The sequence below is a fragment of the Zophobas morio genome, unplaced genomic scaffold (assembly GCF_036711695.1).
Source record: "Zophobas morio isolate AGI-343-1 ecotype UQ-CSIRO unplaced genomic scaffold, CSIRO_AGI_Zmor_V1 ptg000041l, whole genome shotgun sequence".
NCBI classification, from domain to species: Eukaryota; Metazoa; Arthropoda; class Insecta; order Coleoptera; family Tenebrionidae; genus Zophobas; species Zophobas morio.
The window spans coordinates 42420-64246 of record NW_026972146.1 but is presented as its reverse complement, the minus strand read 5'-3'; the positions used below and the strand labels follow the sequence as shown (position 1 = coordinate 64246).

Genomic DNA, 21827 nt, shown 5'->3' with positions numbered 1-21827 from the left:
TTCAAACATCGGAAAATTGAGAAATCGAAAACTAAAAATCGTGAAGTTGAAAAATTGAGAAATTGTAAAATCAAAAAATCTAACAATAATTAAACTGAAAAATCCCAAAACTGAATTTTCGAAAAATTGAAAAATGAATGAAAAACTGATAAATCCCAAAACTGAAATATCAAAAAAAGAGAAATTAAAAAATTAAAAAATTGAGAAATCGATAAATCAAAAAAGTGAAATCGAAAAATTGACACCTTAAAAATAGAAAAATCAAAAACCTGAAAAATCGAAAAATTGATAAACTGAAAAATCAAAATATTTAAAAATCGTAAATTTAAAGAGAAAAATTAAAAAAAAACGTAAAACTGAAACATCGAAAAATTGAAAAATCGGACAATTTTAAACCGAGAAATTGAAAAATTGGGAAATTTTAAAATCGAAAAATTGAATAATAAATAAACTGAAAAATCCCAAAACAAAAATTCGAAAAATTGATCCCAAAACTGAATCTCCAAAAATTGAGAAATTAAAAAATTGAAAAATCAAAAAGTGAAATCGAAAAATCGAAACCTTAAAATATAAAAAAATTGAAAAATCAAAAACCTGAAAAATCGAAAGATTCAAGAATTGAAGAACTGGAAAATCGAAACATCGACAAATTGAAGAATCGAAAAATTGAGAGTTTATCAAAATCAAAAATTAAAAAATTGAAAAATCGAAATATTTAAAAATCGTAAAATTAAAGAGAAAATTTAAAAAAACGTAAAACTGAAACATCAAAAAATTTAAAAATCCAACAATTTTAAATCGAGAAACTGAAACACTGAAAAATTTTAAAATCGAATAATAAATAAATTGAAAAATCCCAAAACTGCAATATCCAAAAATTGGGAAATTAAAAAATCGAAAAATCGAAACCTTAAAATATAGAAAAATTGAAAAATCAAAAGATTGAAGAATTGAAGAACTGGAAAATCGAAACATAGACAAATTGAAAAATAGAAAAATTGAGAGTTCATAAAAATCAAAAATTGAAAAATTGAAAAATCGAAATATTTAAAAATTGTAAAATCAAAGTGAAAAATTAAAAAAAAAAAACGTAAGAATGAAACATCGAAAAATTGAGTAATCAAACAATTTTAAATCATGAAATTGAAAAATTGAAAAATTGTAAAATCCAAAACCTGAAGAATCGAAAAATTGAAGAATTGAAGAACTGGAAAATCGAAACATCGATTAAAGGAAAAATCGAAAAATTGAGAGTTTATAAAAATCAAAAATTGAAAAATTGAAAAATCGTCAAATTTAAGAGAAAAATTAAAAAACGTAAAACTAAAACATCGAAAAATTGAGAAATCGAAAGTTTAAATTGAGAAATTGAAAAATTGAGAAATTGTAAAATCGAAAAACTGAATAATAAATAATCTAAAAAATCCCAAAACTGATTTCGAAAAATCGAAAATTGAAAGAAAAACGGATGAATGGACAAACTCAAAAACTTCAAAACTGAAAAATCAAAAAATTTTTAAAGTCAAATTTGAAAAATTGCAAAAACCAAATATTTAATAATCGTAAAATAGAAGACGAGAAAAACTGAAACATTGGAAAATCGAGAAATCGAAAAAGTAAAAATCGTGAAGTTGAGAAATTGAGAAATTGTAAAATCCAAAAATTAAATAATAAATAAACTGAAAAATCCCGAAACTAAAATTTCGAAAAATTCAAAACTACTACTTTTAAACCAAAACAGAGCTGCGGATGCTACGATGTTGCTGCCACCAGACCGAAATCAAAACTGAACAGAAAGGACCCAAAAACGTGACCTTTGCTCATGTAGCTCACGTGACAGTGACGTCATGATATGCCACGATAAGATATCCAAAATTATTTTTCATATTTTGGGGTTAATTTAACAACTTTTAAATAAACTGAATTGTTTTTAATAACTTCATATGTGTAGGAAAATGGTTTTCGCTTTAAACACGACATATTAAGAATATAATATGAGCTCTATTCTATAACAAATCAATAATAATATTAATACTTATCATATTTAAACATTATAAACAGTGTAAACGTATTAATTATGTTTAAATATTGTCTATTATGTCATGATAATATTTGTTTTTTCACGAACACGTGCTACTTTTAAGCCAAAACGGAGCTACGAAGGCTCCGATGTTGCTGCCACCAGACCGAAATCAAAACTGTTCACAAAAGAGCGAAAAACTTGACTTTTCGATTTAAGTATGATAATTTACAACAGTCTGTACAACATAGAAAAATAAATGGTTCTCATATATACTTCGTTAAATATTTACCACCCAAAAAAAGAAGAACTTACAAACTCATAAAAAGTCAAAAATTGGCAAAATCTTTTTTTTTTTTTAAAAGCTGGATGTGCTTCAGGGGCGAGAGAAATTCATTCGAAATAATTTTAAATAGCTCGTACGAAGAGGGTTTTCCCGAATTGGATGAATCACTGGCAGATGTTTCTAAGCTCACGTTGGTCATAATTTCGAGATTCCAAGTTTTATTAAAATTTCTTTCGAATTTTTGTGGGAAATATTTCCCGATGTGGGGGAGTTGCGAGCGAAGTTTAGTAATACCGCTTTCTTTTGCAGCCATAAAAGCGACTTTGTTGATACAGAAATGGTACAGGAGATATATGGCCAGATTGGAGGTTCGGCGCAGATATACATGGACGATATTCCAAAGCATAGAATACGCGGGAGAACAGGATCAAGTCAAAGTGAGTATAAAGAAAATTTGCTGGTTTTGTTTGCCTCCGGGATATGTATCAATCGCGACAAAGGCTGGTCCATTTTTAAACAACTATCCGGACGCTCTCTCCCCAAAAATTATATAGATATCGGGATAGCATCGAATCAATTTGGTCCTAAGTAGGGTCTCCAATTACGTTCAATGGACTCTAAGCGCATTATTCTCCGTCTCCCTCGCACTCTTTCAAGGAATTCTAGACGGGGAAGTTTGAGATTAGTTTCAGTCTATTAAGAAGTGAAACACTTTTCGTGTATTTTCGAATTGGAAATGCGTTTTAAATTTGCTTTAGAGCGGTGATAAATTATTGGCCGCAGCCGATTCAGAATCGATGCTTAAATAATGCCGCTTAATGGTTCGAATTTCGGCCCGAATTCCAGGCAGAGCAAATGTGTAGTCACGTTTCAGGAATACCACTTTTACTTTCAGATTTTGAAGAAAACAATTTCTAGCCCATCACAATCGTGAATTATTCGTCGCGCCAATTTTGTAGACGCTGTAAATTATAACAGCGTTAGGCTAATATTAATATACTGTAAGAGCCTTCTGCTGCGTTTAACTACATTCTGTTACAAAAGAAACACTACTTAGTATCACAGGCGACTTCCTTCTTTATCCTTCCAGCGCCAGTTCAGCGAGGCGAGTTTAATTAAATAAGAATCTCGAGAATTTATGTAATGCTATGCTTCTGTATTTTCTTTTCGCTCCAGCGGCAGTTTTTCTAAAGTGTCAACATTTATCGACGTTAAGACTACAATTTTTTGTTAAAGAGGTACGCTCAAAGCAAGCTACTGCTGCAAAAATTTGCCACTTTTATCAAAAAACAAGTGGTGAAAATTAAAATGCGCCGTTTTTGCATAATTGAAGTAAATTTTTGTTTCGGTTTTATAATTTTTTGTTTCTTTGAATTTTTCGCTTCATCAATTTTCCAACTCGAATGTTTTCAATTTTTCATTTTTTTGTCTCTTCAATTCTTAAATTTTCTAATGTTTCAACTTACAATTTCACGAGTTTTCGATTTTTTAATTTTTTCAAATTTTCCTTTCTTCAGTTTTACCATATGCAACTCTTCGAGTTTTCATTTTAAAATTTTTCAGTTTTTCAATTTTCAAACTTTTGGACGTTTCAGTTTTAAGATTTTGCAATTTTTCGATTTGCAGTTTCACGAGTTTTCAATTTTTAATTTTTCAGTTGTTCGATTTTCCAGCTTTTCATTTCTACATTTTTCGATTTGCAAATTTACGGTTATTAATTTTTTTATTTTTTCAATTTTTCTGTTTTTATCATTTTTTTTTCTTTTTCAAAGTGAAATTTTTCAGTCGATATTTAGTTTTCTAATTTTTCGATCTTTCAATATTACAATTTTGACTATTCTATAATTTTCCGATTTTGTAATTTTTCGTTTTTTCAATTTTTTGATTTCTCAATTTTTCGATGTTTTAGTTTTTCGAGTTTTAATTTTTCGATTTTTCAGTTTTTCAGTTTACAACTTTTCGAGACAAAAAATAGAAAAATTGCAAAACTGTAAAATTGAAAACTCAAAAATGAAAAAACGCAAAAGCATTAAATGAAAACTTTGAAAAATCTAAAAAACTGCGAATGGAAAACTCGAAAATTTAAGAACCCAAATATTATAAAACCGAAATATTGAAAATTAAAGAAATCGGAAAATTGCATAATTGAGAAATCGAAAAATTACAAATATTTTCAATTTTTAATTTTTCAGTTTTGTGATTTTTCAATTTATCATTTCTCCAATTTTTGATTTGCAAATTTTCGTTTCGGTTATTTATTTTCTTTATTTTTTCAATTTTTCCAGTTTTTCAGTCTCTCGATTTTAAAATTTTTCTTTCTTTTTCAAAGTGCAATTTTTCAATTTGTCGGTTTTCAACTCTTCGATTTTTCAACTTTTAATTTTTCGTTGCATTCGTTCTCGTCACTTTTTCAGTTTTACGATTTTACATTTTTTTCGATTTTGTAGTTTTTCGTTTTTTCAGTTTTTGAAATATTGAAAATTAAAAAAATCCCGAAAATTGTATAACTGAGAAACCCAAAAATTGCAATTTTTCGATTTTCAAACTTTTGGGTGTTTTAGTTTTTAGACTTTCGCAAATTTTCAACTTTTAATTTTTCAATTTGTCGATTTCTCTATTTATCATTTCTTCAATTTTTCGAGTTACAAATTTTCGGTTATTTTTTTGCTTTATTTTTTCAATTTTTGGGTTTTTTAGTATCTTGATTTTATTATTTTTCTTTCTTTTCCAATGTGAAATTTTTCAATTTGTGGATTTTCCACTTTTTCGATTTTTCAATTCTTAGACTTTTTAATTTCTCGATTTTCAATTTAAAATTTTTAAGTTTCTCAGTTTTTCAATTTTTCGTTTCATTCGTTGTCACTTTTTCAATTTATTTTAGCATTTTAGAATTTTTCAATTTTTGATTTTAATTTTTCGATTTTTAATTTTTCAATTTCTCGATATTTAATTTTTCGATTTTACAATTTTTGGGTTTTCAGATTTTTCGATTCGATTCTTTTTTCTTCGTTCCAGGTTTTCAAATCATTCATTTTTTCAATTTTGAAGTTCTACACGTTTCTAGTTTTTCTATTTCAATTTTTTGTAATTCTGTTTGCAATTTTCCGATTTTCCACTTTTTCAGTTTTCCGATATTTCAATTTTTTCCGATATTTTAGTTTTTGGAGTCCTAATTTTTAGATTTTTCAGTTTTTCAACTTTGGAAACAAAAAAATGGAAACATCAAAAATGAAAAAACGAAAAAGCGTTAAATGAAAACTCTGAAAAATCTAAAAAACTTGAGACTTGATGAACCGAAAAATTGAAAAACCGAAAGATTAAAAATTGAGAAATTTATAAATAGAAAAAGTACAAAATTGAAAAACCGAAATATTGTAAAACCGAAATATTGAAAATTGAGAAATCCTAAAATTGCGAGATTTTCAAAATTTTCAGTTTTTCGATTTTCAAATTTTCGAATGTTTTAGTTTCTAGACTCTGCAATTTTTCGATTTGCAATTTCACAAATTCTTATTTTTTAATTTCTCAATTTTTCGATTTAATAAAGTTTTGTTTTATTTTTTCAATTTTTCGGTTTTTCAGTATCTTGATTTTTCAATTTCTGGATTTTCCAATTTTTCGGTTTTCAATTTTTAGACTTTTCAATTTTTCGTTTTTTTTAATTTTAACTTTTTTAGTTTCCCAGTTTTTTAATTTTAACTTTTTTAGTTTCCCAGTTTTTTAATTTTTCGTTTCATTTATCATTTTTTTAATTTATTTTACCATTCTAGAATTTTTCAATTTTTAATTTTAATTTTTCCAGTTTTAATTTTTGAATTTCTCGATATTTAATTTTTCAGTTATTCGATCGTTCAATGTTACAGTTTTTCGACTTTACAATTTTGACGATTCCATAATTTTTCGATTTTACAATTTTTGGGTTTTCCGATTTTTCGATTCGATTTTTTTTTCTTTTCAGTTTTTCGATTCATTCATTTTTTCAATTTTAAAGTTCCTCGTTTTTGGTTTTTGTATCAATTTTTCGTTCTTCGTTTGCAATTTGTGTTTTTCAGTTTTTCGATTTATTAATTTTTTTCCGATGTTTTAGTTTTTCGAGTTTTAATTTTCCGACCTTTTAGTTTTTCAATTTTTCACTTTTCGAAACAAAAAATGGAAAAATTACAAACATGTAAAAAAAACAAAAATGAAAAAATAAAAAAGCATTGAATGAAAATTTTGAAAAATAAAAAGCTGGAAACGCAGAACTTGAAAATTTAAGAACCAAAAATTGAAAAATCGAAAGATTAAATATTGAGAAACTTCAACATAGAAAAAGTGCAAAATGGAAAAACCGTAATATTGTAAAATCGAAATATTGAAAATTAAAAAATCCCGAAAATTGTATAAATGAGAAGTCCAAAAATTGCAAATTTTTCGATTTTTCAATTCATCATTTCTTCAATTTCTCGATTTAAAAATTTTTGTTTCGGTTATTTTTTCCTTTATTTTATCAATTTTTCGATTTTTCAGTATCTTGGTTTTATCATTTTTCTTTCTTTTTCAATGTGAATTTTTCGGTTTTCAATTTTTTTCATTTCATTCATTAATTCTTTAATTTTAAAGTTCCTCGTTTTTAGTTTTTGTTTCAATTTTTCGTTCTTGGTTTGCAATTTTTGTTTTTTCAGTTTTTCGATTTTTTAAATTTTTTGATTTTTCAGTTTTTCAATTTTTCAACTTTTCGAAACAAAAAGTGAAAAAAGTGCAAAACTAAAATTGAAAAATGAAAAAATAGAAAGAATAAAAATTGAGAAACTTAAAAATCGAATAAGTGCGAAATTCAAAAACCGAAATATTGTAAAATCGAAATTTTGAAAATTAACGAAATCGAAAAATTGGAAAATCCTGGAATTGAAAAATCAGTGTATGACAATTTGAAATGTGGAATAAACAAAAAATTATAAAATCGAAGAACATTGAAAAAACAAGGAAATGAAAAAACGAAAAATTGTTATATAAAATCGAGAAAATCAAAATGAAAAAAAATCAAAAACTTGAAGAATTGAGGAAACGAAAAATTGAAAAATGGAGAAATTAATAATTGGAAAGGTGAACAATTGAAAAAATTGAAAACTTTAATAAAATGGTACTCGAGAAATTGAACAATTAAAAAAATATATTGAAAAAGAGAAATTATAAAACCGTACTATTGAAAAATTTGAAAATTGAAAAAAAAAAGAAAATGTAGAAACGAAAAATTGTAAAATCAGAAAAAAAATTCAAAATCGAGAAAATGAAAAATGGTAAACTAAGAACTTGAGGAATTGAAGAACTGAAAAAATGAAAAAGCATTAAATGAAAACTTTGAAAAACCTAAAAAACTGGAAATAAAGAACTTGAAAATTTAAGAGCCGAAAAATTGAAAAATCGAAAGATTTTGAAAATTAGCGGAGTCGGAAATTGGAAAACCGAGGAATTGAAAAATCAAAGACTGACAATTTGAAATGATGAATAAACAAAATCAAAAACGAAAAATTTTGATCTAAAGCAGAGGAAATGAAAATTAAAATGGCGGGAAAATAAAAAATAAAAAAATTGAAACACGAGAAATTAAAAAATAGAAAAAATGAAATTTGAAAAAGAGAAGTCATAAAACCGTACTATTGAAAAATAAAGAAAATGTAGAAACGAAAAATTGTGAAATAAAAAAATTATACAATCGGAGATAAAGAAAAAACTAAAAATTGTAAAATTGAAAAATTGAAAAATTAAAAATCGAGAAAATGAAAAACTATAAACTAAGAACTGAAGAGCCGAAAGATTGAAAAATTAAAAATCGTAAAATAGAGAAATTGAAGAATAAAAATCAAGAACTTGTAAAACTGAAGAAATGAAAAATTGAAACATTGTAAAATATAAAAATTTCAGAATTGAAAACTAATAATCATTATAAAACTGCAAATCGAGACAATGGAGAAACGAAAAATTTGAAAAAATGAAAAAATTGGTGGAAGGCAAATAAACCCCGATAAAGAAAAAAATTTAAGATGACGTCGTCAATTTTTTGGAAGGAGAGGGACAGCTTTATTCGTCCAGAAAAATCTGGATGTTTAGTGTGAAAACTTAACACAAATGCAAGAGTATCTCATTTCATAACATTAAAAAAATAAATTAGGTAATGTAAATTTCGTTAGTTTACGCTCAGAAAGCAAAAAATCACTTTGGTGCACTATCCTTGACAACTTTGTGCATCCACTCCACTGAAGCACAAACATACAAAACGCCCTTTCCATACGTGTAAATACTGCACAAGCGTCGCTCTAATCCGCTGAAACCTCGCCTGAAACGACTCCACAACCCTGAAATTTATTCGAATATAAAGCTCGTCTATAACAATGAGTGCTTTGATAATAGCGCTGAAAATTACATTGACCTATAAAAACTTGCACTAACACCCCCCCATTTCCAAGTTTCGTATTATGACAAAACTTTTCTTTCACTTCGTTGTAATTTCATGCAACAAAAGTAAAGCTCGCTTTATCAACGTCACTCCAATCTCGTTAACGCCTTGCCGAACACCATGTATACATAACCGAAAACAATTTCGGAGCGGTGGCTTCTTCTGACGTCCCGATTCCTCCAGGCGAACTCCGAACTACACCACACAAAGGTGTTCCCGCAGGAACATCGATTCAGATGCACTCCAACGAATAAAAAAACGTTGAAGCTGGATCCTGTAATCCAGTGGCGGTTTGTGGTGGTCGTGTGCATGCAAGCGCAGGCTAATCAAGCGGTTAAAAATAATTAGGGGTTGGTTTATTTGCACAGGCCGCCCCTGGACTAATCGATACGCAAACACCCTCCGCAGGTTATTATTGGAAGTGATGCATCTTAGGACGCCTCGGGACAATTAGCTCGTAATCCGTGACGTTAATTCATCTCGAATCCACGTTTCGGAGACGGATGATTAAACGCCGCCTCGGTTTTATCATTTTAATAAAATATTTACTCGGAAGACGACCGCAGGAACACAGACGCCAATTTGTAACGTCGCTAATACGCCGTTAACCCGTGCTCTCGTTCCTGCAGCTGCATGTTGCAGGAATCCGGGGCTTGCTTTAATGAGTCTCGTGTCTATTAAGCGGGTTATTTGCTTAAATTTGAGCCTTTGCGGTGCGTAATGAAATTTCATGTAAAATTATTCCGAAAGTTTGCGGGGCGACAGTTTCGGACCGGCCGCTGATTGTTGAATTTATTGGAAAATTATACGGTTCGCACTTTTCGGGCACTAGGTATGGTTGACGTGTTTGTGGCAGAATGTGAATTATTCAGGACGGATGACAGCGTGGGTTCCTGCTGAACAGGACGAAATACGGTTACAGGTATTGAGGCGCAGGATAATTCCTGCAATGTAGACGGTTATGCAACTCGGGTATTAAGGGTCAAACGAGATGCTTGTGGATGAGCTCTAGAATTTTCAAGATTTTGAGTTTCATGTTCCTGCAACAACAACAATTGTTGGACTTTTTACTTTTACTGAAATTATACCTCGAGATATTTCTTTTCGTGGCGTAATACAGCGATACCGTGGAGTGGCTTCGACGCAACGATTCTCCACTTCTTGTAAAGGTCCGACGAAAAATTGATTTCTGTTAATGCTCTTCTCATCGCTTATTGCGTTTTACTTTCTTGCCGCATCCCACTTTTTTACTTATTTATTACTTATTCCGAGTTTGTTCAGCTCTAAATCCTATTTGCGAGTTATTTTCTCTATAATTCTAGTTCTTATCGTTTTATATGTTTGGAATCACAATTGCTGCGGATATCCTTATTGTTATTCTTGGTATTTTCATTGTTTTCAGGTCAACCAGATGCATAGACTTGGTGTTCATCTGATTTTTCTGGTTGTCTAGAGATTGTCATAAATTGCTCCATTTTTATTGTTGCTGCAGACGAAAAGCCAAACCTCCAGCTAATAAATTAAAATAATAAAATTTTTACTATTGTCGTCGTGTATTTTAGCGTTTCACGGAGATGAATTTCTGTACGGTGGCACTTCAAAGTTTAATTTAGAGATATAGCTTGTTTATGGTCACGAAGCAACATTGTCGAAAGATTCGGTGAGAAATAAAAATGTTTTTTAATTTCTAAAATTTTCGGAAACGAAGCCGAAAATGACTTCTGCGACCCGAAATTTGGAAGAAAATGAATTTAGTTGAATTTCGAAAATGGTAGAAAATTGGTCGCATTTTGCATGTGGTTTAAAATTTCATTTTTGAAAAACTTGTCTAAAAATTGTCAAAAAATTCAGCGATGTGGATATCGAAGTGGTGATTTCAAAAATATAGCGTGTTTGTGGTCATGGAGAAACATTTTCGAAAGATTCGGCAAAAATTGCGAATTTTTGAAAATTTCTAAAAATTGCGGTATTTCAGTGGGTGATTATAGAAAAACGGTTAGAGTTATTGAATAAACGAGGTCGGAATTAAATGGGTCAAAATTTGCATAGTTTAAAATTTCATTTTTGGAACCCCGTTTTTTTTAACAATCGTGAGGTTCTAGGTATTCCTGTTTGGAAAGAATTTGAAAGTGCTTTTGAGCCTCTAGTGTCTTTTCTGATAATAATTGAATTAAATTTCTTGGAGATTTCACTTGCCAAAATCAGTCTTATCTTAGCAGGTACTAGCCCCCCCCCCCACCCTCTTTCTTCTTAGAGGATATGTCATTTGCCAAATTCGGTCTTATTTTAGCAGGTACTAGGCCCGCCCACCCACCCTCTCCTATCTTAAAGTATGTCTCATCTGCCAAAAATCAGTCTTATCTTAGCAGGTACTAGCCCCGCCCACCCACCCTCTTTTTCTCAGAGGGTGTCTTATTTATCAAAATCACTCTTAGGTTAGCAGTAACTAGCCCCGCCCGACTGATTTTGGCAAATGAGACACCCTCGGAGAAAAGAGAGGGTGAGTGGGCGGGGCTAGTACCTGCTAAGATAAGACTGATTTTGGCTAATGAGATCTCTGTAAGAAACTAGAGGGCGGGTGGGTGGGGTCAGTACCACTAAAATAAGATCGATTTTGGCAGATGACTTACTTTCGAATAAGAAGGAGGGTGGGTGGGCAGGGCTAATCCCTGCTAGGATAAGACTGATTTTGGCAAATGACTTATCTTCTAAGAAATTTAATTAAATTATTATACAAAAAGACACTAGAGGCTCCAAAACATTCGCCAAAATCAGTCTTATCTTAGTAGGTACTAGCCCCGCCCACCCACCCTCCTTGTTATCGGAAAGTATGTCATCTGCCAAAGTTGGAGAAAAGAGAGGGTGGGTGGGCGGGGCTAATCCCTGCTGGGATAAGACTGATTTTGGCAAATGACTTATCTTCTAAGAAATTTAATTAAATTATTATACGAAAAGACACTAGAGCCTCCAAAGCATTTGCCAAAATCAGTCTTATCTTAGTAGAACATAGAACCTGAAGATTGTTTTAAATTTTTCGAAAAAAAATCGGCGTCCCAAAATTAAAGGTGAAAACTTTCCAAAAATGAAATTTGAAACTATGCAAATTTCGACCAATTTTCGACTATTTTGAAATTTAAATAAATCCATTTGCTGTGTAGAATTCGGACCTCAGAAGTCACTTCTGGCCTTGTTTTTTGGCTAACTCCAACAGTTTTACCATAATCTACTATTGAAATATCGCAATTTTTAGAAATTTTCAAAAATTCACATTTCATACTGAATCTTCCGAAAATGTTGCTTCGTGACCATAAACACGCTATATTTTTGAAATCAGTACATTGAGATCTAGCCCCACCCACCCACCCTCTTTTTTCTTGGTGGATATCCCATTTACCAAAATCAGTCTTATCTTAGCACCGTCTGTCCGGATTTTTATTAGACGGATTAATCTTCGAAGCTACTGGACCGATTGTTGTCAAATTTTGTATGTATATTAGGAATATTATGTAGATCGTAAAACACCAACCAAAAATTAAGTAATCATCCCCACCAACAATTTGATGACGTCATCTGCAAAATTTACAATAGTAAATTTTGTTTTTATTTTTCTAAAATAAGATACTCCTGCATTTGTGGTGTAGCAATAAGTGTTGAGTTTTCACCCTTCACATCCAGATTAAATCAGTAAATCGTTAATCAAAATTTATCCGTTTATCCCTTTCCAAAAAATTGATGACGTCATCTCAAAATTTTGACTAATAAATCCTCTCTGAAATATGCAAAATATTGTGACTCTATACTTGTGGTTTATCAACGTATTCATAATTTTTAAAATTACACAGAATAACTCAAAAAAATTAATGAATGAGGTAGTTTATTGCAATTATTATTAAATCAAAAGCGACTCATTCCATTTGCCCGAATTTTTTTTTACGTACACATATCTTTTTTAACGTACAAGGGTTATCATTAAGAAATAAAATTTTCAAAATCAAATCTTACAATTTTTCGAAAAATGTGGATTTATTTACCTTCGACCAGTTTTTTATGATATCACAATTTTCCTTTCTTCGTGTTCTTTCATTTTTCAAGTTTAATTCTTTCAATTTTTCAATTTCTTGACTTCCAAATTTTTTTAATTTTTCATTTCCGCTTTTCCTTCGATTTTACAATTATTGGATATCACAATATTTCATTTTTCATTTTTCTACGTTCTAGTTTCATAATTTTTTGTTTTTTCAACTTTAAATTTATCAATTTTGCTTTTTCTTGACTTAATTTTTCAGTTTTTTGTTTCCTCATTTGTTAGATTTGCAATTTTTCACTTCTGCAATTTTTAGATATTACAATTTTACATGTTTCGATTTTTCAGTTTCTCAATTTTCCAAAGTTCCTGGTTTTATTTTTCATTTTCCGATTTTTTAGTTTTCATTTTTTCGATTTTACAGCGGTTTTTCATTTCTCATTTCCTTTACTTTTTCAATGTCTCGATTCTATAGTTTTTCGTTTATTCACTTTTTCAAATTTTCATTCTCTGATTTTTCAGTTCCTCGACTTCCCAATTTTAAAATTTTTCGTTTCGTTTTTCATTTGTGATTTTTCAATTTTACTAATTGATCCCAATTTTCCATTCTTTTGAATTGAAAAGTTTGGAAATAAAAAAATCGAAAATTTAGAAATCGGAAAAATCGAAGAATCGAAAAACTGAAAAGACGAAAATTTCACATTTTTTTAATTTTCTTTCATTTTTCAATTTTTCTATTTTCCATTATTCTGGTTTTATAGTTTTTCGTTTATTGAACTATAATTTTTCCAATTTTTCAATTTCTCGATTTCCAAATTTTCCATTTTTGGTATCTTTAATTTTTCAATTGTTCATCATTACATTTTTCATTTTTCGACTTTTCAGGTTCTCAACTTTTAAGTTTTAATATAATATAATATAAATATAAATAAATTTTTATTGACTAACAGAACAAAGTTCCAAAATAGACAATAGTTTTAAAAAACAAAATATGAAATAAGATGTCCTAATAACTACAAACGTCTTAAATAATTATTAAACATATGTTGCGAGCAACTGAAGATATCTATATCTACTAAGTTATTAACCGCCAATCCTATTCTATTTACTACAGAAGTGTTGTAACCGAGATTTGTTCTTTTAAACGAACATAAGATTGTGTCCTGGTTCCTAGTATGTACCAAAGGTACTCTAAAATTAAATAAGGATAAGAATTCGGCACTATCAATTTGATTATTGAACAGTTTATATGCAAACTTAAGCTCAAATTTTAACTTACACTGTGTAAGAGTCTCTAGTTCTGTTATGTTAGTTTTCGATGTATTATAGTCTCAACTTTTCATTTTTCGATTTTTCAATTTTTCGTTTCTTCACTTTTTCAAGTTCTTGATATTTATTTTTCATTTTCCAGATTTTGTTAATTTTCATTTTCTCGATTTTATACCACAATTTTTCGTTTTTTCTTTTTCCTTTATTTTTTCAATTTTTCTTTTGATTTTATACTTCTTCGTTCATTGAATCTCAAATTTTTCAGTTTCTTGATTTTCCAACTTTTAAATTTTTCAGTTTTACAATGTTTGGACACCTGAATTATGGGATTTTCCGATTTCTTTAATTTTCAATATTTCGATTTTACGATGTTTCATTTTTTCGATTTTTCAAAATTTTCCTTTTATACTTTTTCGTTTTTCTATTTTTGATTTTACAATTTTGCAATTTAAATTTTTTTTGTGATTCGGAAACTTGAAAAATCAAAAAATTAAAAATCGAAGAACTGAAAAATCGCGGAAAATTTGCAAATCGAAGAACTGAAGAAACGAAAAATGGGAACACTGAAAAACAGAAATCGAGAAACTGAAATATCGAAAAAAGATAAGGAACCGCGCAAAACGGGAAAGAGGAAAAAAGAATCGAATCGAAAAGTTCAAAAAATCTAAAATCGTAAATTGAAAACGTGAATACTTTTTAAATCTTAATTATTATTAGCTTCATATTTAAAATAAAAACTATAAGAGTTGCAAATTAAAAATTGAAGAAAGGAAAAATTGAAAAGTCGAGAAACTGAAAAATCTAAAATTGAAAACCGAAAAAGTACAAATCGAAAAATTTGTACTTTTTCGATTTGTACATTGAGATCTAGTCTCACCCAACCGCCCTCACTTTTCTTAGAGGATATCTCATTTGCCAAAATCAGTCTTATCTTAGCAGGGACTAACCCCGCCCACCCGCCCTCTTTTTATTAGAGAATATGTCATCTGCCAAAGTCGATCTTATTTTAGCAGGTGCTAACCCCACCCACCCGCCCTCTATTTTCTCAGAGAGATCTCATTTGCCAAAGTCAGTCATATCTTAGCAGGAACTAGCCCCGCCCACCCACCCTCCTTTTTTTTAGAGATTATGTCATCTGCCAAAATCGATCGTATCTTAGCAAGTCCTAGCCCCGCCCACCCGCCCTCTCTTTTCTTACAGGGTAAGTCATTTGCCAAAATCAGTTTTATCTTGACAAATACTAATGACTAACTTTTAGAAAAAAGGATCAAAATTTGGAAACATTACGAGCTTACTTAAATAATCCGAAGATATTCACTTTTTTCGTAATCTACGTCTTAAAGAATTTTTTAATCATTTTTTGGGACCCCCAAAATCCCCATACATAACGTACTGAAGAGTTAATCCGCCATTTTCCAGACACCCAGTATATCTCGACGGGCTGATTCCAAAATTATAACGAGTTTATGGTCACGGAGAAACATTTCCGTAAGATTTATTTATACAAAAAAATGTGATCTGACCTAACATGGCCTGACTGACATAACCTGACTTGACATGACCTGACTTGACATGACCTGACTTGACATGACCTGACTTAACATGACCTGACTTAGTCTAACCCGACAGGAGCTGACTTAAAATGACCTAACATAGTCCGACATGACACAATCTGGCTTTACCTGACTTGACATAGCTTGACTTGACTTGACCTGACGTAACGTGACCTGGTTTGACCTGACCTGACTTACCTTGTTCTGAGTTAACGTAACAACGTAACGATAATGAAAGTTTAAAGATTATAAATACATACATTTAAAAAATGAGTACCTATATTTATCCCCAACACGGAGTTATATACTAATAGTTGTTTAATAAACCCGGAAACCCCAATACTCCGCATCCAAATCCGGTTGAATCTCCCCCCAAACAACTTTTTTCAGTTCTTAACGCGTATAACAATCCACGAAACATCCGGCTATTCCCCCTAATCCTCCTAATTTGAATTTCGTGCGTTCCGCCGCGCTCCGTAACGGTTATCCTTCGCCCACCTCGACTTCCCTAAAAACAAACCCTCTAATTTCTGTAAACATCCCTCATTTGTTCGCCATTTATATTCACTGCATAGCGATCGATTTTAATTAGAAACGCGAATGCGCCAGTTTTAGCGTAAGCAGCCCGTATCTTGTCACCTTTAACGGATTTCGCACAAACGCGAAAGCACAATTTCCGCCTTCAAAAATAATCTCTCTTTCCTTTCCAGCTTTACAACTTCTTCAACGCCCTGCTTACGCACATTCCAAACACCACTAATCGGACGTCCGAGTCCTCCACGGCCTCCAGGAATTCGTCAATCGGTGAGTGACTTTAAAGGTCGGGGATGTAGGTGTGGGCGCTCTTATTTGCATTAGCAGGGCAAACAACGTGACGCTTTAAAATAAACTGTTGTTTCCGGGTGAAGAGGACCTTGACATGAAGTTCGAGGACGAGTCGGACGACTGCGAAGACGAGCTGCTGGATAGCAGCGAACGGGACCACAAATTTAAGCTAGAATTTCCGCTGGACGAGGAGCAGCTGAAGAAGCTGATAGAGATTTACAGGCGGAGGAGGGTGAGAAAGCTGGCGATTGATTGGGTGCATTAATTAGTTTTTACTTTACTATATACGTTTGCATTACCCTTTCTCGAAATATCATTCCCCGAACCTCGCCACCATTATCTCCCACCGGCGCCTCCCTGCATTAGCGATAATTAAGATCGCGCGTTTATTATTCCCTTTAAGGGCGATTCTCACGCCTTGTGTTGCAGCACTACCGGCTCCATCCCCGCTACGTGGCCGAGATCCTCAAAGAATCCATTATTAAACTGAAAAGATTGCCGAACTTGAACCTCGCCTCGACTGCGATCTCCAAGCAGATAACTGTGTGCGGCGATCTTCACGGAAAGCTCGATGACCTTCTGGTCATTTTCCACAAGGTAATCCCGTTCGCTTTGATTTTTTCCCCTAATGAAATATCGACCGCTCTCGACGGAACTCCTCGATTTGTCGAAGTTTAGCTTCTTTAATTCGCGTTATTTGATTTGCCGGACGACGAATTGTGAGTAAAAACACGTGCGACGGACAGTGAAAGGAGCGCGCTAATTTCGTTATGCGTAAGAGCGGGCGATTACACAAAGTGGCTAAATTACAAAGTGGGTGGCGGCACGATGCAGGGACATGCAGCGGATCACGTAGTCGGTTTCGTGAGCCTGGGACGGGGTTTCAATTCCAATTTAAACGGACCCGGCGCATCCGCCAATCGTGAACGAGAGCTTTGTTTACACGGTGTCCTTATTAAATAAACAAAAAAAAATTGGTCTAAAGAGTTTAGACAGTACTTCCCTCGCTGTCGGAAACTTGACGACTGCATGCCTATTGTGTTTTTTTTCTCATTACATTTTTGTAGTGGGAATTTAAAAAAAAATTGCGATGACGTCATCAACATTTTTGCAAGGACACGTATATCAGTTGGGATAGATGTAGTGTAATACTAAGAATAAAATTATTATACTCTCAAATTTGCGGGAAAATGAATTGGGTCGTTTTGAATATTGATTTGTAATAATCAATAAAATAACGAAACAATTTACTCACGTATACCTACGTATCAGAGGCAACTGAAAATCGTGTATGTATAAACATTCTTAATTTAAGATGACAGGCGTAACAGCATACGTGAGAGTCAAACAGAGAAACTGTAAACAAAACGACCATCGGTTTTATTGCTTCGACTTCCGCTTATTATATAAAACATTGGGTTTTATTTTAATTCTTGACGGTGAAATTCACAATTGGTTGATTATAAACATGTCTATTTCACATTCGCGGAACCAAGTGAACGCATAAAACAAATGCAGGTCTGTAATGTTAAAGTCGATGTAAATAAGCGTGCTACCCTTATGTTTCAACCGAGTTTTTCCTTTAACAAATTTTGTGTCTACCAAATTGGGTTGGTTGGGGTGTAATACTAATAATAAGTGTTGCCTTTAATTTAATCAATAAAATAAATTGACTTCATTAATTTTTTTGAACCACCTCTTAAGAAAATCTAAAAAATGTGAATGGAATGATAAATCAGAAGTACAAACTCATCATATTTTTCGCATTTTAGATAGGATTTATTCAGCAAAATTTAAGGGTGACGTCATCAATTTTTTTAGGAGGGATGAACAAATACATTTTGAACAAAAGTTTACCATGCTTATAATAACTTTAAAATATTCCCAAGATTTCAAAGCATTCGGTTTTGTAATTCCTGATTAAATCGATAAAATAAATTCACGCCTTCATTAATTTTTTTGAGTCACCCTGCATATGCAAATCCAAAAATATGAATGGAATGATAAATCACAAGTACAGACTCATCATATTTTGTACATTTTATATACGATTTATTCGGCAAACTTTTGAGCTGACGTCATCAGTTTTTTGTAGAAGATAACCAAATATATTTTGACTGAAAATTTATTATGCTCTTTATAACCTTAAAACATTTGCAAGATTTCAAAGCATTCGGTTTTGTAGTTCCTGATTAAATCAATAAAATAAATTTACGCATTCATTAATTTTTTTGAGTCACCCTGTATATGCAAATCGAAAAAATTTGAATGGAATGATAAATCACAAGAAGAGACTCACCATATTTTGTACATTTTAGATAGGATTTTTTCAGCAAAATTTTGTGGTGACATCATAAATTTTTTAGGGGGGACGACCAAATACGTTTTGATCAAAAATTTACCATGCTTATGATAATTTTAAAATATCTTCAAGATTTCGAAGCATTCGGTTTTGTAGTTCCTGAGTAAATCAGTAAAATAAATTGACGGTCTCATTTATTTTCTTGAATCACCCTGTATATGCAAATCCAAAAAATATGAATGGAGTGATAGATCACAAGTACAGACTGATCATATTTTGTACATTTTAGATATGATTTATTCGGCAAACTTTCGAGCTGACGTCATCAAGTTTTTGGAGGGGATAAGCAAATATATTTTGACTAAACATTTATTATGCTCTTTATGACCTTAAAACATCTGCAAGATTTCAGAGCATTCGGTTTTGTAGTTCCTGATTAAATCAATAAAATATATTTACGCATTCATTAATTTTTTTGAGTCACCCTGTATATGCAAATCCAAAAAATATGAATGGAGTGATAGATCACAAGTACAGACTCATCATATTTTGTACATTTTAGATATGATTTATTCCACAAACTTTTGAGCTGACGTCATCAAGTTTTTGGAGGGGATAAGCAAATATTTTTTGACTAAAGATTTATGATGCTCTTTATAGCCTTAAAACATCTGCAACATTTCAAAGCATTCTGGTTAGCAGATTAAAAATTAAATTTCAAAATGTTGTTTTATAATTTTGATTTTTTTTCCAAAAATCTGGACGTTTCGGGTGAAAAGTCGATTCAGAGTTGTAAACTACATGTGTAGGACTATGTTATTTTATACAATTGAAAACCCATTTACTATGTACAATTTTGAAGTGACGTCATCGCATTAGTGGTGGGGATGATTAGACAAATTTTGGTTAGCGTTTTACCATCTACATGATATTCTTAATATAAGTACAAAATTTCACAACAATCGGTCGAGTACTTTCGGAGATTATCTGTCTAATAAAATCCGGGACAACAGACGGACAGACGGACGGACAGACGGACGGACAGACGGACAGACGGACAGACGGACAGACGGACAGACAGACGGAAATGGGAGACCTATTTCTTCGTCTTCTAGGGGTCATGAAAGATCGAGAAAACGTAAAAGTAGAGAGTCGACCGACGGACTCGATTACAATACTTCCTTTGCTTACGCTCGGGAAGTAAAAAGTGGGTTTCACTTTTCCCGCCGTCTGTCGCGTGTCGGTGTCTTCTGTCCGTCGACGTAAACAACTACTGGACGAGATTATTACGTTCGCTTTTGACGTAGTTTGCAGGTTTTACAAAAAGCCCGTTCCGGAAAAAGTTCCAGTGATAAAAGTTTCGTTTGACGGACACTCTGAATCCCGGAATTCTATCTTGGAACAAAACGCTCCCGCACAATACCGTCAAGTCGGAATTACCCTCACAAATTAAATACCCCACAAACTACTAATCCACTACTAACCCTCCGTCGGCGATTTTCGTCATCATAATTTCGTATTCCAGCCCCGCGTCTAAAAATACGACTCCATCCGACTTTCGACGCGTTGTTCCCCGCTTTCGCGTGGCACCTGATAAATCAATGAAGGATCGTAATTGATGAGAGGCTCACCTCATGAAAATCTTGTTTTTAGAACGGCCTACCGTCCCCGGAAAATCCATACGTGTTTAATGGAGATTTTGTCGACAGAGGCAAACGAGGCATTGAAGTGCTGCTAGTCCTCTTGTCGTGCATGCTTGTCTATCCGGGGGGCGTTTTCCTGAATAGAGGCAACCACGAGGACAACATCATGAATTCGAGGTAAAGTCGTGCGGGTGACATCTGATTAAGTAGTTCGTTGGTGACTGATCGACCCGTTTCAGGTACGGCTTCATCAGGGAGATGCAGTCCAAATACAGGGTAAGTGTTAAAAAGCGATTATCCCGACATCGATTTTCGTGTCACGATGAACGGTTTCATTCGGGAAGTGTCATTTTATTTCGCGAGATTGACCGGAATGATGGATCGGCGGCCGGCGAGTCTCGATAGGAAAGAGGACAAATTTGCCGCAAAGCCGACGAGGAGGCGGCAAGGTGGCGGTTCTTTTTCACACGTGGTTGGATGGGAGAACAAAGCGGCGAAGATTTAATCACATCACTGGCAAAAACGGCGAAAGATAGAGGCGACAGAGCGGCCCCCTGAGCCGCGTTTTTAATTGTAATGCGGGTGTGTTTTTGCTCGCGTCGAATCCACGTAATGAATTTAAAGAGCGGATTTAAGATGGGCTTGTAATACTTTGCTGACAAGTTTAAGCTCTTGGTATCCGTAATTTTTTGTACAGTAGGTATCTTACACTTTTTAAGTGTCATTTTACTTACTCTACTGATTTAGGGTTTCTAATCTAGTTATACTTGTTTTTAAGATGGTAAAATGAGTTTTTATCTAGCTTATACAGCCTGTTATTGAAAGGTACGTACAAAATAAAATCGGCAATTGGTCTCGAAGTATGGGTGCTAAAAGTTAAAAAAAGTTCAGGTAAAAGTGTTCTCCTTTTAGAGATAAAAATTATTAAAATTTATGTCCAAATTCGTTGTACGCCTCTGATAAAAAGATCATCTTTCGTTTCTATAGCAACATTTAGTCTTGACAAAAGTTTTATTGTTACAGTTGCTAGGATTTACTAAAATTAATTAATTTTACCTATTTATCCTTCAGTAGCGTCTAAAAAGATTGGATAGGGGTTAATTTTCCCCTTAAAATTTTGATAAGGCAAAATAAGTTTTTCCGACTTCTTAGACTTCGCGAAGAACTGTCCATTTTGTTGTACGTACCTTTCAATAACACCCTGTATAAGCCAAATTATGTTTGAGATGCTTTTGTTCGAAAAAGTATTGAGCATCGGCGATGCATTTCGACACTGTGGGGTCAAATTCCATAATGACCTAAATTTAATTTAGAATTACGCAAAGAAATTATGACCAACAAATAAACGAACCTTTTTTATATCGTCGAAATGATAATATCTGCCGTTTCAACCCATGAACCCCACTTGTCAGAGTAGGTTCTGGAGACAAACGACAATCCGGTAAGGTTCCCGGAAGGCTTCATATTCA

General features: G+C 32.3%; 1 protein-coding gene across 2 annotated transcripts in view; it reads left to right on the top strand.

Moving 5' to 3' along the window:
• The window catches only part of Rdgc (retinal degeneration C), a 142567-nt gene that overhangs the window by 97095 nt on the left and 23645 nt on the right, over positions 1–21827 (top strand). For both annotated transcript variants that reach the window (XM_064071561.1, XM_064071562.1), the window contains exons 3-8: positions 2616–2743; positions 16299–16392; positions 16497–16645; positions 16843–17010; positions 20369–20535; positions 20598–20634. In XM_064071561.1, coding sequence (XP_063927631.1) covers positions 2616–2743; positions 16299–16392; positions 16497–16645; positions 16843–17010; positions 20369–20535; positions 20598–20634 — 743 coding nt within the window. The remainder of the gene's footprint in view (positions 1–2615; positions 2744–16298; positions 16393–16496; positions 16646–16842; positions 17011–20368; positions 20536–20597; positions 20635–21827) is intronic.